This window comes from Jaculus jaculus, chromosome X, assembly GCF_020740685.1.
Source record: "Jaculus jaculus isolate mJacJac1 chromosome X, mJacJac1.mat.Y.cur, whole genome shotgun sequence".
NCBI classification, from domain to species: Eukaryota; Metazoa; Chordata; class Mammalia; order Rodentia; family Dipodidae; genus Jaculus; species Jaculus jaculus.
The window spans coordinates 141,915,652-141,932,925 of NC_059125.1; the positions used below are offsets into that span (position 1 = coordinate 141,915,652).

The window sequence follows — 17,274 nt, forward strand, 5'->3', positions numbered from 1 at the left end:
ACAAAAATAACAAAATTCCATAATGGATCACATAACACACCTAATCCGGAAAAAAAAAAAAAGTATATGCTCTCTACCTAGACTTTGCACACTTTCAGCATAGCATATGTGCAGATATAACCCACAGAAATTTCCACTTAGACCGTGGTGTACTTTATCATTGCTTCACTCCACTTACAGCTTAATATAAGCTCATTGGTCCACACCATCTGTTATGTTCCTCTTTGAGCTCAGTATGGCTACAATACAATTGGTTCATTCTCTTCACCCACAGTAAGTGTGATGGATTGATAATTTTGGCTACTTTTGAAAACAGAAAATTTATAATTATCCAGTGATCAGCCAAGCTTGCTATGGAATGTAGCAGTTCTAAAACTTTTTTTCGATGCATTTTAGTTGATGGTTTAAATTGAAAACTAATATTTGGCTACCTGAAATTATGAGAGATTCCAAATGATTAGTGAGAATGGACAAGAGCCAATGCCTACTGATCTGATAACTGTTCTCAAAAGAGGCAGCTAGTGGAAAGGGATATTGCAAATATTGAGAATATGTTTGTAAAGGCATCTTTTAACAGTGGTTTAACAATTAGTTTGGGTGCAATTTTCTAAAGCTATGTGCCTTACCCTCATATATAAGTGATATAATTAATTTTTACTGAATTATTTTTTGCTGAAAAAATAATAGAAAGATACATATATTTAACAAATCTGTGGCTTGTGAAATACTATTGTAGCAAAAAAATTAATTAATATTGTCTTTAAAATGTCATTTCATAAATTCTTGCTAAGATAATTAAAAGCAAACAAAATCCAATAAATGTTTCTTTTCTGTAATTCATATTATACTTTATAGCAGTACTTGATTTTTCGTGAGCTAATATAAAGTAGTAATAACCAAATCAGAGTAAAAACTATATAATGCATTTTCTGTACTTTATTTCAAGATATTATTTATGAATACATTTAAATATATTTTCTCACCAACTCTTTGGATATGACAATAACAACAGAGGAAATCAAAAAGAAAAACAGAAGGAAGAAGTACCTCACTCATACACTGTCAATGTGAAAGTCATGCAAAAGATATTATAGACTAATATCACCATGTTTTTGGTTATATTTTGTTCTTTCTGAAACTCCTGTTGACATTACTCATGAGGCCATGTAATGTAATATGTATACATCCTTATGGCTTGAAAATTAAATGCTTATGAAAAGCAAAAAAAATAAATAAATATGGTCTTAAATGACTTTCTCAGTTATATATTTATTCCTTTTACTATTTAGGATGTAAAACTAAATATAGAATATAAATTGCCTTATATACTTGAATCACTGTACTTTTATAGCTGCTTTTTCATAAAATTACACAAAGATTTACTTTTAAAGAATTGAATCATTTTTATTGATTTCATAAAAAAATAATTTAAAACTTGATTTATATTACACAGACACAATATATTATTTCAACCCCTTCACTGATTTTATAAGATCTATTTTTCTTTGCAATTGCTCTAACATAGTCCACACATGTGAATATAATGCCAAGAAGTCCATGATGTGTCACACCACATTTGAAATATGTACTTCTTAGATTTTTCAAGATTTGGATCAAAATTCCACTTTAAAAAATGCTGTACTGTTCTACATATCATACCTCAAGGGGTTAATCTAACATCAAGGTTATAGTTGAAGCCAACAAAATGTAGATACAGTATTTTAACTGCTCTTTTACTCAACTTAGAACTTATGTCTAACTACATTATCATAAAATATACAAGTAGAACTAATGAGAGACAGGTGCAAAATAGCATACACTGTATAATGTAGGCACAATGACTTCAGTTAAGGAAAGTATATTAGCCTTAACCAAGGATTTGTTATTGTCATTTACAATTAGAACCTCCAAATAACCACATACAATTAAATTACTTTTTCTTAAAGTTTTGAACATTTACAACTGTCAGCAGAAGAGTATGAAATAGCCAATATACTACAGCAAGCTTTGAGATGGTGGCAGGTACTATTTCCATTGGCAAGTCTGCAGAAGCCGTGGAATATCTTCTAAACATCACCACGCTGAAATAAAAGGCTTCCTCCCAATGACCTATAAGCCTCTGATCATGAATGGAGCTTTCTCATTCCTCCCAGAATTGTCCATTGCATATCCCTAAATCCATACTTTATTGACAGGATAAACTAACACACTTTCTTGGGAGCCTTTTTATTTTTATCCTGTCAGAATTCATTAGGAGCCCTTTAATCCATGGATGCATGCATGCTTGGCTTGCTAATAGCATATTAAAAGTCTTTATGAAAGTGTAGATGAAAACAAGCTTTGAGTACGCATCTTTCTTTTCTTTCAAGATACGAAAGCAATTATTCATTTGGATATTTTTATATTAATATAAAGTTTTCACAGATATTGTCATGAAAATAATAATTACACATTAAAGGTTTAAGAGCACCAGCACATACATATGGGGATTTTCTTTGCTATTTAAAAACATCTCCAAATTATCTATATGTATGAATATATAACCAAACACACACACACACACACACACACACACACACACACACACACACTCCTCAAAAATGTCCAGTTTCCCTTAAAAACAAAAATTTTAAATTTTGGAACAAACACATAAAGCCCTGAAATTATGATTTAATAAAGAGATTGCTGTCAACTTTAATCACAATGTCATTGTGGAAACTGTACCTAAGTATCTGACATTTGATATTTATGAAGAATGCCTGTGTTTTACCTTCTTGACTAACTTACTGATAAATACAGTAACTCATAAGGTATAAAGAAGGCAATTAATTTCTGGATATCTTTGCTAATCAGAGCTTCTAAAAATCTTTAAATATTGCCCATTTTCAAATACTTCATTCTTTTGACCAAGATTGACCTAGAACTTAATAGCACAAGCAAAGACAGGGGCATATCATTTGTTGTTGTAGACCATGAATTCATCTGAGACCAATGCAAGCATTTTACAGTGTGGCTTTGATAGCCATGCTTACCGTGATGGTAACAGTTCTATTGGATTATCTGATAGTAATCAGAATGTGGAAAGAACAGGATACTGATGCATACAAGATACTATTAGCCTTAGTCATTAATTTGTTAAATATTTGTAGTTAAACCTATTGAATTAAGCTCATAGAATTCTGTAAAGCAAGACAACACATGGCAAATAACTACTGCCCCAGACACAATACTTTAAAACTGAAGAACCTATTTTAAAATGCACAACTGGTAACAAATCTGAAGGTAATATGCAAAATTCACAAGAATAACATATATTTTTTTGTATTTTTGTTTCTTTTTTGTTTTTTTTTTCTAGTTTTAAATTATGCCTGATCACAAAGTCCAAAATATTTCTGTACACATTGGCTTCTGTTTCACTTTAGTGTTTTTCCTATCTAAATTTATACTTACTGATAAATTTGCTGTGATCAGGAAAAGAAGTCAAGCAAATTAAATACATATTAAGGAATACATGTTTTCTATTTAGTATACAAAGTACTTCATAAATATGAATTATGTTACAAAAATAGCTTTGGGTGCGCTCACATGGTAAGCACTTTGCTAAATTTGGACAACCTTTAAGGATTGTGGGTATTTCGCATAACTGAGAACAAACTCTAGTGTTGGTTTAATTTGAGCCATGTTTAATTCTGTTAAATATGTTTTCCTCCAAGTCACCACAAACACTATGTAACTCATGTTATTTTTTTTTCTCTTTTGGGTTTTTATGTATAGACAGGTAATGCTTAAAGTGTTCAAATTTATTTTATAGTTAAGTAATGCATGGTATATTTTAAACAAGTATTTGTACAATTTAACATTATAAATCCAGCAGTTTCAAGATGCAGGCCATAAATTTACCAATTTACAAATACTATCGAATGGTCTCTCTTTGCATGCTGTTTTTTTTTTTTTTTACACTTTTCAGATAATCTTTACACAGAGTTGTTACAATGCCACAAATCAAAAGGATTATTCCAGTTCCACCAGCTTAATCTACGTGCAAGATGAAGGACCCAGCTGAGGTACAAACACTGGTACCAGTTTTCTTGAGTTTGCCTTACAAAGCACAAAGAGACGAAGGTTTTGCATTGGGGTACAAAACAGATTTGCCTCTTGAGGTTAAATTCAGTGTTATATGTTTATAAAGCATCCCTTTGGCAATAGAGTTCGCAGTATCCCCACAGGACTCCACAGTATAGGTTTTATATAGTAAAATCTATTAAGGAAATTCTCTTCTACTTGACACATCTTTACAGCTATAGTTAATGAGACACCCTTGGAAACACCTGCCTCTATGCCTATTGATAATATAGTATTTGGAAGTTAGAAGTCAACAAAAGGCACTTTCATCATTAAATAATGTCCTCTGCATAAAGTCATATTGCATGACCTATATCTTGTTCAAAGCTGTTTGCTCTTCAAGGACCTGTAGGTAGTCAGGGGAACTCTGAAGTTTTGCCTTCAGTTCAAAATACTCACTCTTTCTTTGTTCCACAACAATTTTACTGTGATTGCCACCGATCAGTGACTTCTTGTTTTTTTTATCTTGTTGTTTTTCTGGATAGCGGATCTCAAAACCGCTGACGCCTATGCTATTATACTCCTTTTTGCTTTCAAGAAAATTCTGAATAAACAAATTGGAATCCCTGCTAGGGAATAATTCATCTAGCTCATCAATTGTACTCAGTCTCTTCCTGGTATCCACATGTAGTAAATCTTTCTCCTTGTCGGCAGCATTTCGCATCATAACTTTCTGTCCTGGAGGATCTGAAAACATAAATCCAGTCTCAGATTCTTTCAAGCCACAGGTGTGACTTTTGCTCATCTGCTCGATGGTTTGTGGAATGAATGCTTCTGTGCTCAGGCCATCTTTCTTATTGGTTTTGTGGTCATGCTTTCTTAGCTGCAGCTGCATGGAGCCACCACACTCAGGGTTCCCCAGACCTTCATGCTTCACCGTGGGTTTCTTGTTGCGTCGAAGCACAAAAACAAGAAGGCAAAATGCCACAAACACAGTCAAAATAAGAACCACTAAGATACTTAAGATTAAAATAGATAGAGGCACTGGGCCCCCGGGAGGACTTCGAATGGGACCCAGTGGGGTGGTGAATGTAATAGCAGGTGCAGGACTTGTGAATGGTGCAGATGGCTTGTTTAAAAGTTTGGGACATAAGATTTCATTTTTGAGAGACTTCAGTTCAATGTTGGCAAACTGAACAGGTGTCTCACATTTGAGTTCTTTTACAACAATCCCATCATTTAACTTCTCCAGCCACAGCTTTAGTGCCACCAAGTCACAAGTGCAGTCCCAAGGGTTTCCCTCCAAATCAATTTGTGTAAGAGACTGCAATTGATCTAGGACCCCACTGACAGGAAGGTACATGAATTTGTTGTTCCTCAGGTTCAGTCTAGCAAGGGGTGCTCCAGAAAAGATATAAACAGGCAAACTCTTCAGGAGATTATTGTTTAAGTACAGCAACTGCAAATTGGGCATGGAGTCAAAGGTGCCTGCTAAGATTTCTTTAATCAAGTTGTACTCCAAATACAAATACTGCAGGTTATGAAGGCCTGAAAATATTTCAGGGTAGAGTCTTTCAATCTGATTGCCATTGAGATAAAGCCTACGTAAATTAGTCAGGTTGTGGAACACTTCTCCTTTGATCACTGTAATCTGATTGCTGCCTAAATGGAGCAAATCTAGTCCTTCAAACTCACTGAAGTCTGAAATGTCCACATCTTTGATGCTATTGCCATTCACATGCAACTTCTTGGCATTTAATGGTTTTGGTATCAGTTCAGACATGGATTGAATATTTTTCTCTTGGCAGTTCACGCTCAGCCCCAAATCAGAAGGGTGTGTTTTGCAAAAGCAAGGTGCTGGGCAAGGTGTAAGAGGAGGCACTCTTGTTTGGTAAGAAACAATCTGACTGAGATTACGGTTGGAGAGGGCTTTGCCTGCCACAATTCCAGAGATTTTGGAAGGATTTGTTGTTTTTGGTGGTTTGGTCACTAATCTGTGCAAAGATGTTTGAGTTGTGTGACCATTGGGCGTGGTGTAGCCATTTTCCAGCTGAGATGGAGGAAGAATCCGAACATCAAAATCACTGCCTGTGCCCATGGGGCATAATTCTTGCTTATTGGTTTCTTTCAAAAGCCTTCCATATAAGTCACTAGGAGTTTCACAGATAGCTTCTCCTATGTAAATGTTATAAGGCATATTCTCCAACCAAGCCTTTAGGGGCAACAAATCACAGCTACAGTTCCAAGGGTTATCTTCCAGTTGCAATTCAACAACACGGCCAATATGTTCTAAAACTCCAATATAAGGGAGTTTCTGGATTCTGTTCCCTCGTATATCCAAATGGGTCAAAGATGCGAATCGAAAAATATTATCAGGAAGGAATGAAATCAGATTGTCATTAAGAATGAGAACTTTCAGTTTGTGGAGCTTATTGAAGGCTCCTCTTTCAATATACTTGATTAAATTGTAGTCAGCCTGGAGATACTCCAAGTTCTCTATGCCAAGGAAAGTGTCGGCTCGGAGAATCTTTAATTCATTGTTGTTCAAGTGCAACTGCTTTAATGCACTGAGCCCGAGAAAGGCTCCTCCCTCAATGTTCTGCAGCTTATTATTTCCCAGATGCAGGGATACTGCGTGTGAAAAATTCAAGAAGGTATTCGGATAGAGGATATTTAAAAAATTGTTTTGGAAATTGAGGTGATAAAAATTAGACCAGGGTGGTTTCAGCTGGTTTGGCCTGTAGACTGAAACCTTCTCACAGTTGACATAGAGCACATTCTCAACTGACACGCAGGAGCACACATTGCAAATTTCCACTGATAAGTCAGAGTCTGCATTTGTCGAAGAACTCAGGGCTGACACAATCAGAAAGAGCCAAAGAAACATCTTCTTGCAATCAGCAAACAACTTTATGCTTCTGAATAAAGAGAAATTATCTAAAAAATAAAAAGAAAACATTTTTCAATGGTCATTCCTTAAAACTCATTGTGGGCTTAAATTTTCTCAAAGAGAACACATGGCTATAATCACTTGCATTGCATCTTTTAATGTAGCCAGTAATCCAAATATCTGTATTCCACAGAACAGTAATAACTGTCCCCCAAAATGCCACATACTTTTATTCCTAACCTGTAATGTGTACAAAAATCACATGTGCAAGATATAAGACAAATGATAGTAAAAGAGATTATTAATCATGCCTATACTGTAACAATCTGAATTTTTAAATTGGGCTATGAAATGCTGCTGTTGAACAGAAGCCTTAAGCTTGTTATGTGCAACTTGAATGACAGTACCAATGTATTGTATGCTCCCGTTTCCTTTACACCACAAAGATTTTGCAACTAGTGGCCATTTATCTGCTAGGTTTCTCCTAGATGAAGAATCTAAGGGGAGATCAGATTAGAGTCCAGATTTAAGTGGGAGTTGGAATGTGAGGACCCTATTCCATTAAACATGAAGGCGTCCTGAAAATAGATTTGCCTGAGCTTTGGCACATAGGTAAACACATTGTCATCAATTCACCCCTGTAAACTGCTGCCTTCAAAATCACAAATGATCCTGTGGGGTTCTCTTAAAAACATCTGAGTAGGGGCTGGCCACATTTTCTTTGCAGGTGAATAACTACCAGCTAGTTTTCTGTCAGTCATTTCCTTTTTTTTTTTTTTTTTTTTTTTTGTCTTTGGGGCTCTGAAGACAGGAGAGGGACCAGATGGTTCCTGTACTGCTCAGCTGATTTACAGGCAGAATTTCCGCCCACCAGATCGGGTGCTCCTGACTGACTACCTCTCTCCTGTTCTTCATTTGTCACTTTGAACCTAGGTCTCACTTACCCTAATGCTGTAATCCTTATCACTTGCACTTTAACCACTGCTGAGAAAGAGGAGTTCTCATAGTACAATCTTTGAGCAGCTTTGTAGACAGAAACAGATATATTCAGTTCAAGATATATTCTTCCTAAAACCACCAGTTCTCAAATACCCTCCCCAAATTCACAACCCATTGTCCCTGTCTATAAACAAATGAAGAATTATATCTTTGAAGAGTTTAATACTTGGAAAATTAACCCTTGGTAGCCCTGTCCTTATAATCTTAAAATACCGCAGACTCACACACACGTGTAGACACACACACACACTCACACACACACACACATTCACAGTGCTTCTGCTTCACAGAAAAAAAAGAAGCAAATAGAACACAAACTGTGCATTCTGCTGATGCAATTTTAGTCATGTGAATATTTTTCATGGTGAATAAGAAGAAGCTGGCTTCAATTTCAATATGGTTACCACAAAATATTAAATAAATAAATAAAATACCCAGGAACACACAATGAAATAATGATGCAAAGAAAAAAAAAGTGTCACACAGAAACTCCTTTGTTTACTTTGCTCATGAGGAATCAGCTAGTGGTAAAACCAAATATGTCTCAAGGTAGACACTCTATTAAGTAAGATCCAGGAAGATTTGCATTTTTTTACTTTGGTTTAGGAAACAGCCAACACTGCTGAGATGCTGTTTGCCTGCCATACAGACATGCAGTTCCCCTATTCACTCCGATAACATGATTGGCATTGTAAAAAGAAGTCATAATTCTTAAGCATGACATCACCCAAACGAACTTTAATTGTAAAAATCAAAATTTCACTTGATCTCGTTCGCTTTGTGTTGATGTAGATTTCAACAGCTATTTTGGTTTGGTTGAGTCATGTCTTGTTCCTAACCACCCCCACCAAAAAACAAAGAAACCAAAAAGCAATCAAATTAAAACCCAAACACAAAAAGCAAAACAACACTAAAAAATCCTAACAACCTGAATTGTACACTGAAACAAGAACCAGAAGCCCTAACAGATCCTGAACATGTATACAGACCAGACCCCTGCTAATAATTTCTACTTTAAGAGGCAAGGTGGCGGGGGGGGGGGGGGGGGAGAGGGCAAGGACGAACGAGGAAGTTCCCAATTGCAGCTCTTGTGAAACCCAGGAAGCAGAAAGCAGCTGGAGAAGGAAAGAGCCAGTCACCAAAGGGAGAAGTGGAGAATGGGAAAAAGAAAAGAGAAGGAAAAGGAGAAAGAAAAAGAAAGCTTAAAAGAAAGTTAAAAAAAAAAAAAGAGGAACACTGTACGGAAAAGAGAAACCCCCACATTCATGAGGGACCATGAATATGAACACTAAAAATTACAAAATAAATAAATAAATAAAGACAGACAAAAGATAAAGAGCAAGAGTAAGGGGGAGATCCCCACAAAGTATAAGTTGGGTACCAATAACCACCACTTGGGCTGATGAGAGCTATGTCTCTAGCCTTTCGATGCCCAGAAATACATGCTCAGCTCCCAGGCTGGCCAGGACTGCACAAATCTAGCCATCCCTATCATAAATCCAGCATCTAACAGAGTGCCGCTCCTGGCACTCCATACCCTGACAATGAGAGCCAGCATGCAGAGTGCAAGCCATCTCCAAGGGGGTCCTTAGGTCGAGGCAGCACCCCAGTAGTGGACATGGGAAATCTCAGCTGCTTCCTCCCAAAAGGACCAGGTTGGGCCGCGGGGAGATGTTCCACGGGGACACCCAACTGATGCCAGCCCCTGTGCGCTACCTCGAGCTGGGGCGACGCGGTCCGAGGGGCCGCTGGCACTGCGCGTACCGCAATGTTTTGCCGCATCCCAGTGCCCAGAACCGGTGCGCAGCCCCCTCCTAGGTCCCCGTCCCCAGCAGCAACCTCGCGGGCAGGGTGGTGGAGGCGGGGTACTGTGCACGACGTCTCGGGGGCCTTCAGCCCCGCTGCGCACACATCTCTCCGCGCGCTCCCGTCCCACAAGGGGTAGATGCTGGAGTTTGCTTCGGCCTCTCTCGACCGGGTGTACGGAGGATGAGCCCAAGGAAGTGATCGCGAGTTCAGGCCTCCAGGGCTAAGCCAGCAAGACGATAATGACTCGTTTACCACAGTCATAGTGACCCTGTAGTTCTGTGGCCTGGAGCTGTGGCCCAGGATTCCTCCCCCCCCCCCCCACCCCAGGCCAGCTACATAAAATTCTGCTGGCCAAGCCAGAAATCGCCTCAACACATTATAAAGTCCCGCTGCTTAGCACTAGCCCGGCTCTGCTGGGTGGTCAGAGTTACCCACTGGCTGTTCTTGATCTTGGACCTGCTTGCCGGCCACAGCTTGGAACCCCACATCCAAGTCCATGCAGAGTGCCCGAGAGTAGGGCGCAGAAAACAAAGCCCAGGCCAGCGCAGCCCAGGCTGCCAAAGAGCTGGACACTTTCCTTGCCTCCTGAGCCGCCCAGGGGGTAGGGATGATAAGGACAGAGGGGTCTTTTCCTTCCTTGGGGACAGGCGAGTGGGTGGTATGTGTGTGGATGGGGGGAGACGGCTACCCACCACGTCCACTCAGTCGACTTAACGGGTCCCAAAACCAACACGACTCAAACTAAAAATAATAAGCTACCTGCCTCCCTTTGCGCGCGTGCACACGTTCTGTGCCAAGCCCAGCTTGGAAGGGGGGAAGAGGGGAAGGAGAGGAGAAGAAGAGGGGAAGAGGCAGCGCGCTTTTCCGCGCAGTTCGCACAGCCCCCGCTGGAAATCCACCCACCTCTAGAGCCCCACGTTTTGTGCAGGGCCCACCGCTCCTAGACCCGTGCTGCAGATTCCTGGATGGTCTCCACGCGATCCACGATCGAGCTGCTGGGCGCCCGCTCGCCGGTCAAAGCCACCGAGCAGCCCCAACAGGCAAGCAGGCGGGCAGCGGCGCGCGCGCGCACCCGGCCAGACACCGCGCGCGCACACAGACCCTCGCACACGGGCTGCACCTTTACATACACGAGCCGAATCCCCGCCCCCGCCCCCGCCCCCTGGATCACACGCAACTCTCCTTCCAACACCCAACCACTTTGATCCCTGCAAATTCCTTAGCCCTACGATTCTCCCATACACCCCCACTGGTTCCCTTTCTGCCCTCACTCTGGGAAAGACAAGATTTCCTCCTAGCATTCACCTCCTCTTTCGCTTAAAACACCCCCAAGGGAGGAGCGACCCCGATCCTCAGGCATTAGAAACCCTCATTCGCGGATGCACTAACCTCCATAACACTGCCACATATATATGTACATGAGTTCTTCTTCCTCAGCTCGCGCGCGCGCGCGCACACACACACACACACACACACACACACACACACGTTGTTTATTTGAGAAAATAACCAAGAACCCAGGAAATGCCAAAGAAAGCTTGGAGAGTCTGGGGTGAGGGACGAGGGAGATAGGGTCTTCAAGTCTACTATGGAGAAGTGAATAATTCCAGGACGGAGGGGGTGAGTCAACATCAATGACATTGAAACGCTGCGGTCGCACTTGGATTTGCTATCATGGGCAAGGTACCTTTGGTTAATTGTCACCCAGCAGAAAGGGGGCTCAGAATACTTCTCAGTAGCCAAGGAGCCTTTTGGGGACCAGTTTCCTGGAATCAGATGGTATTCGCACTCCCCCTACCTGTGTGTGAGGGGCCTGGGGCTTTAAGGCAAAAGTGTGAGGCTTTAGTTCCAACTGAAATTTAGCAGGATTTGGGAAGATTTGGGTTAATTCTTTCCATTTTAGAACTCTGCAGGTCTATAGCTCTACAGAGGTTAAGAGGGGTTATTAAGGAGCTGGGAATAGGGAAAGAAGATAAGAGTAGAGGAAAGAGGTGTGGAACTGTGAGAGATGTTCCACTTGCTACCAAAAGTCAGAGAAAATAAATCTGCTTTGGCTACTGAGCATGCCCAGTTCCCAGCTCAACCTCTATAAGGGAGGCATTGTGTGCATTCCACTCTTCTGGGCTTTGGTGGTGACCAGGAGGGGACTTTGGTTGGGAGAGCCAAGTGCTGGGTGGATGGGAAATGTTAAGGAAAGGGATGGGAATACAAGCTTTGCAGCTTTGGGGCTAAGCTGGAGGGACTGTGAGAAGCTAAGGGGAAGAGGCCCACAGGATGCATTGAACTCATGGAAGGGAGGAAATAGACTAAGAAAAGTGACTTCTGATTGCCTTGTTTCTGTATTAAGCAGGCTTTAGTAGCCGAATGTCAAATATCTAAAGGCTGCAGACCTAACCGATTTGTTAATGCTTCCATAGGAGGCTAGGAATACCTGCAGTCTGGTGATTTAGCTAATGAGTTTAAGAAAGCAAATACACCTAGGGTAGGGTGCAGGTGAGTTTTGTTGCCATACACATATTTCATTGCCTGGCTTTCTAAATAAGAAAACAGTAAATGATTTTTCTCTCTTCCCCCAACTGCTGTTTTGTAGATGCTTGGCTAAGAAAAAACAACTCACCTTGACTTTCTTTCTACAGGGGAATAGGTTTAAGAAATAGCCTTAAGTTATAAATAGGAAGTTTTTCCCTATGACTCCTGGTAGCCCATTCTGTGCCACAATTCAGTTAAGACTATCAGCCTCATTTCTTCAAGACCCATATTCTACTCAGTTCTCAAGTTCCAATCATGGTACTTCTAGCCCCAAAGGCTATATAGTCAGTGTCTCAAAATACCTTCTATTTAAATAATAATAATAATAATAATAATAATAATAATAATAGATTCTTTAAGAACAAACTTGCAATAGCTGTGAAACCAGAGTTTGTCCATCTGCCTGAACTCCTACAGTTAAGCATTGACAACAATTGGTTAATGTTTAAATGCCCCAAATCTAGGCAACTAAAAAATCCAGTGGACAATAGATTCACTGTTATTTATCAGTAATGTCTAGTGTATGCATGCAATATGCTTCATTTTGTCTTTTTCTGTCATTTAATGAGACTGACCCTCTTGTTCATACAAGTGTTGGTTGAATACAGCATGTTTACAGAGATGCATGTATAGTATTTAAATAGATATGTGCATATAGACTTATTTCTTCATGACCTTGGTAAATAGTGCACCCTTCATAAGAATCCTTTCCAATCCAATCCCTTTGATTTTTCTTTTTATCCTCTTCTCTGGTTTGAAACAATCCAGGCAGAAATAGAGTGGGAAGTTAGAGGAAAATCTACTATATTCTATGAGAACTCCATTGTGAAATATTGCTTAATGAACAACTAAAGGATCCATCCATAACAACATACGTACTGGTGCATCTCTTTTTAATCAGGCAAAATGTGTTTCCTCTACAGGTGAACAGTCACTCCATTGTTGTACATTTGAACAAACATCCACCTAATTAGAACTAAAATTTGCATCATATTGCATAATGCAGTTTGGAAGTGGTAATGGATAACAAAACAAGTTGGCATTTATTCTAAATGCAAAGGATTCAGGAAGCCACAGTATATTTTATCAGGATTGGTGAATTGTTTGTCCTTTACTATAAATGTTAACAAGATTCAATAGAATGAGCAAAAGTCTTTACCTGAAAATATAATGCACAATTCAAGTACTGAGATTGCTGAAAAGGCCAGATTTGGATGGTAAATATCAAATGATTTATATGCCTATCTTTATTCAAGTTTAGAAACTGTTCTGAGGCTTGACTATATTTAACTGCATTAACTGGACAATGTTCTTTTTCATATGGTAAGGAGCAAGAACTTGGAAAGAAAGTGTACCTAAAATACTGACAGATTGCAATTAATAAAAATACTAAGAACTTATCAGTGATTGATATTCAACTTGTTAAAATAAGTGCTTTTAAATAACATACTTGGATATTTTTAAAAAATAAGCAGAAACGAACAGTAAAAGTAACAACCACATGTTCTATTCTTCCTTTGCTTGGGAAGTAATTTATAACCCAAACTTTCAACTGTTGTATTCTCTTTTCCACCTCCAAGACATTCACATTCACATTCACATTCACATTCACATGGAACAAGAAACTGAAGGACACTGTAGGTTTTTTAAATGGAAGCAAATAATAAATGCTTAGATAATTCTAGCACTATGTATGATAATTGAAAAAAATAAAGGTGGTATCCTAACTAAAATATGTGCATACAAACATGTCCTGGTTTGGTATTACAAACCTCACATTGTTTCCCCAAATGTTCAACTAAGCAGGAATGTGTCTTATACTATGAACAAACGGATTTGCACTCTCTCTCTTTTTCAAGACAAGTAAACATTTTCACTAGGAATTTAAGCAGCATCCTGAATATGCTTTATTCTAAAGGTACTTGTTAATTCATTAATCACTACCAAGCCCAGATGATAGAGTTTCAGCTCTAGACAGTGGCCATTGACTTTCACAGAATAACTCATTTGTTCTGCCTTGTCTTGCTACAGTCTGGTCATTATTTTTTGCAAACAGGTATCACAGATTACCCAAGTTAATATTGAAGATTCATTCATACTCTCGCATCTTAAAAATTATGAACTTGGCATTTTTCTAAGTGAAATAGACAGAACTTCTTATGTTGTTAATAGTTTAATAAGAATTATTTCTATGAGTTTAAAAGAACTTTGGTTCATAAAACTAAACTCTAGTATTCCTTAAACCAGTTAATTAAATTAAAATGAAATTTTATTTTCTAAGGAAAAAGGAATATGGCACATAGCAAATCTATTTTTATTAATACACTTTAAGAAGCATGTATAACTGTTTATTTCTGAAAATATATGGAAATTAGGAGATGAGAGCTTACTTTAATGTTACACTCTACCCCATACAATGGTAGCTATTACTAATTGAATATCCTTTCTATGCTGTATTGCCTACAAGTACTTTATTTAGTTCAAGGCACAAGGGAGGACTTATCATGCTTCCTTTAAAAAGCAAGGGCTAAACAAGTTGCTCAAGATCACACAGTGAATAAGTGACTGTCAAGATTTGATCCTAGGTCTTTGTAATCTTCTTGCTACTCCAAAAATTCTTTCCCCTAGGGAAATCGGGACCCTTTTCACTTTGAAAGTAGAATAGATTTGAAAGCATGATAGATTTTGCAAAGGTAAACACAGAAATGTTTCCAAGTATTAAGTATCAATACGTAGATAAAAATAAATCAATAAAGGATGTGCAAAGCAGTTCATATCAATTATGCATGAGCAAACATTTTAAATCAGCTGAGTTTTTAGCCTTTTCCAATAAGGAGGACTTGTTTTATCCACCTTTGTCTTACAATTCTCATACCTGAAAGGATTCTAAAGCTGTAGTGATATCTTAGTTGTCTCTTGTTATAGTTATTGGCTTGCAATACAGCCAAATGGAGTAGTATTCATCCCAGACATGTTGCAGGATTGTAACAAAAGAACTCTTATCCAATAAGCACTGAATAAATTAGAAGATGTGAAACTGATTAATCATTTGACTAGATCATAAAAACTAACATGGCTTTCATTTTCCCCAGATTACATTATAGAATGGTTAGTAACCTGTTGTCTTTTTTCAGAAACTACAATCAGTTATTACCATAATGCAGCCTATGTATTCCAATCATTGGTCTAATCTTGGTACTTCATTTCACAAATTGCAATAAAAGAGCATATACTATACTTAAGTGTCTTCATAATTTTCCTCTTATAATTAGTACTCTTTCATATTGCTCACTGGTACCATCTATATTGTCTAAAATATTATTTGGCATCTCTTTTATTTACCATTTTTCTTTCAATGTTTTCTCTAAATTGGAGAAGCTTAGCATTTATCACTCACTGTTAAAAATTATAGCACATAAGCAAGCTGAATTACCATCAGATAACTTTAGGATAAAAAAGATCATGAAATAAAAGAACAGGAAGTACATAGCTAAACAATCTACAGTGTGAATTATTCCCATGGGCTGTAAACGTTCCATAACACCAACCAAAGCTTTGTCGGAGACACAGAGTTCTGACAAGTATTCTCTAGTTTTGACCATGTTCAACTATATCTAAGAAACAAGAATGCTATCTCCACTTGGAAAAAAAAAATACTTTTCCTTTTTTCAAAACAATAATTTAGAGATCTTTTGCACTAATGCTCCTAACAGATTTTATTTTTGCTTAGAAATTTCACACTGAATTTCCTTTGAAGGCTGATCTTGTTATCAGTCCTTCCTCTTTTATTTTAAAGGCTCTTTTTGGACAATTCCAAACTTGGATCAAAATTAAGGGTATTGAAAACACAGTATAAAAACTATAATATGAAAAAAACATAAATTATATTCTGATCGTATCCCAATTACTATAAAACATAAAATTTATCCAAGCTTCAAAAAGTGAGTCAGAGGAAAGCGGAACATCTGTGTGAGCTACTGTCATGTTCCTGTGATTGACTACCTTCTTTTTCAGTTCAAAATTGGAGCTTCTGTTCCCTGCTCTGACTCAAATTGAGTAATGTCTACCCACATAAGGTTGTCATGCAAAAAATTGTCCCCAGGTCCCATGCCAAGGGATCATGGTAAAGAAAACACTGTCATCACTGAGACACACAGAATTTTTGTTAAACAAAATTTAAAGAGAATTTCAAGTTCTATTTTATCCACCCTCAGGCCTGAAATCCACATCAGGTAAATACTCAATGTTTTCGTAAACCCAATAATGGAGAGCTCACTGAAAAGGGCATCACTACTGAATATCTCAGACTATTAATTAAAAAAAAAAACAAAAAAACTCTTATATCTGTGTTTTATTTTAAATGTGAAAGAAACATATAGTTATATCTACCAGGATATAAAAAGTGGAATTTTACTCCAAAAAAAGATTAGGAGTGGAATTTTTCCTTCCCAGTTTGATAGCTCCATAGTTTAGATCAGTGAATATCTCTGGGCTATCACTCTTCAGCTGTAAAATGGGAATGAACAACTATTTCTTAGTTTGATGAAGATTAACTAATACAATATTTGCTAAAGACCAAACACTAGAACTTCTTGAACTATATTGTTATTGTCTTTATTCATATTAACTAAACCAAAACTCACTACCAAGTAAAGCATTATAAACCCCATGGACTTTTTTTTTTTTTTTTCAAGATAGGGCTTCACTCTAGCCCAGGCCGACCTGAAATTCACTCTGTAGTCTCAGGGTGGCCTCAGACTCATGGTGATCCTCCTACCTCTGCCTCCCAAATACTGGGATTAAAGACATGTGCCACCAAACCCAACTTCCATGGACATTTTTTAAGTATTATGTGCTAGTTCCTAAAGTAGAATATGTGTTTCTTAAAGAATTAAAGATTATTTCAGCAAAATTCCTCATATTGACCCCAGAGAGAATGCTTTCTTTAGAATCAACAATGAATATCTTCTATAGAAAATAGGTAG

General features: G+C 38.1%; 1 protein-coding gene across 1 annotated transcript; it reads right to left on the reverse strand.

The window, feature by feature from the left end:
• Window positions 1-3,919: 3,919 nt before the first annotated feature.
• Slitrk4 (SLIT and NTRK like family member 4) lies at window positions 3,920-10,798 on the reverse strand. The gene is made up of 2 exons (XM_012947848.2): window positions 10,664-10,798; window positions 3,920-6,999 (listed from the first exon to the last, which is right to left on the reverse strand). The coding sequence occupies exon 2, from the start codon at window positions 6,947-6,949 to the stop codon at window positions 4,433-4,435; it is 2,517 nt and encodes an 838-aa protein (XP_012803302.1). The 5' UTR covers window positions 6,950-6,999; window positions 10,664-10,798; the 3' UTR covers window positions 3,920-4,432.
• Window positions 10,799-17,274: the final 6,476 nt, after the last annotated feature.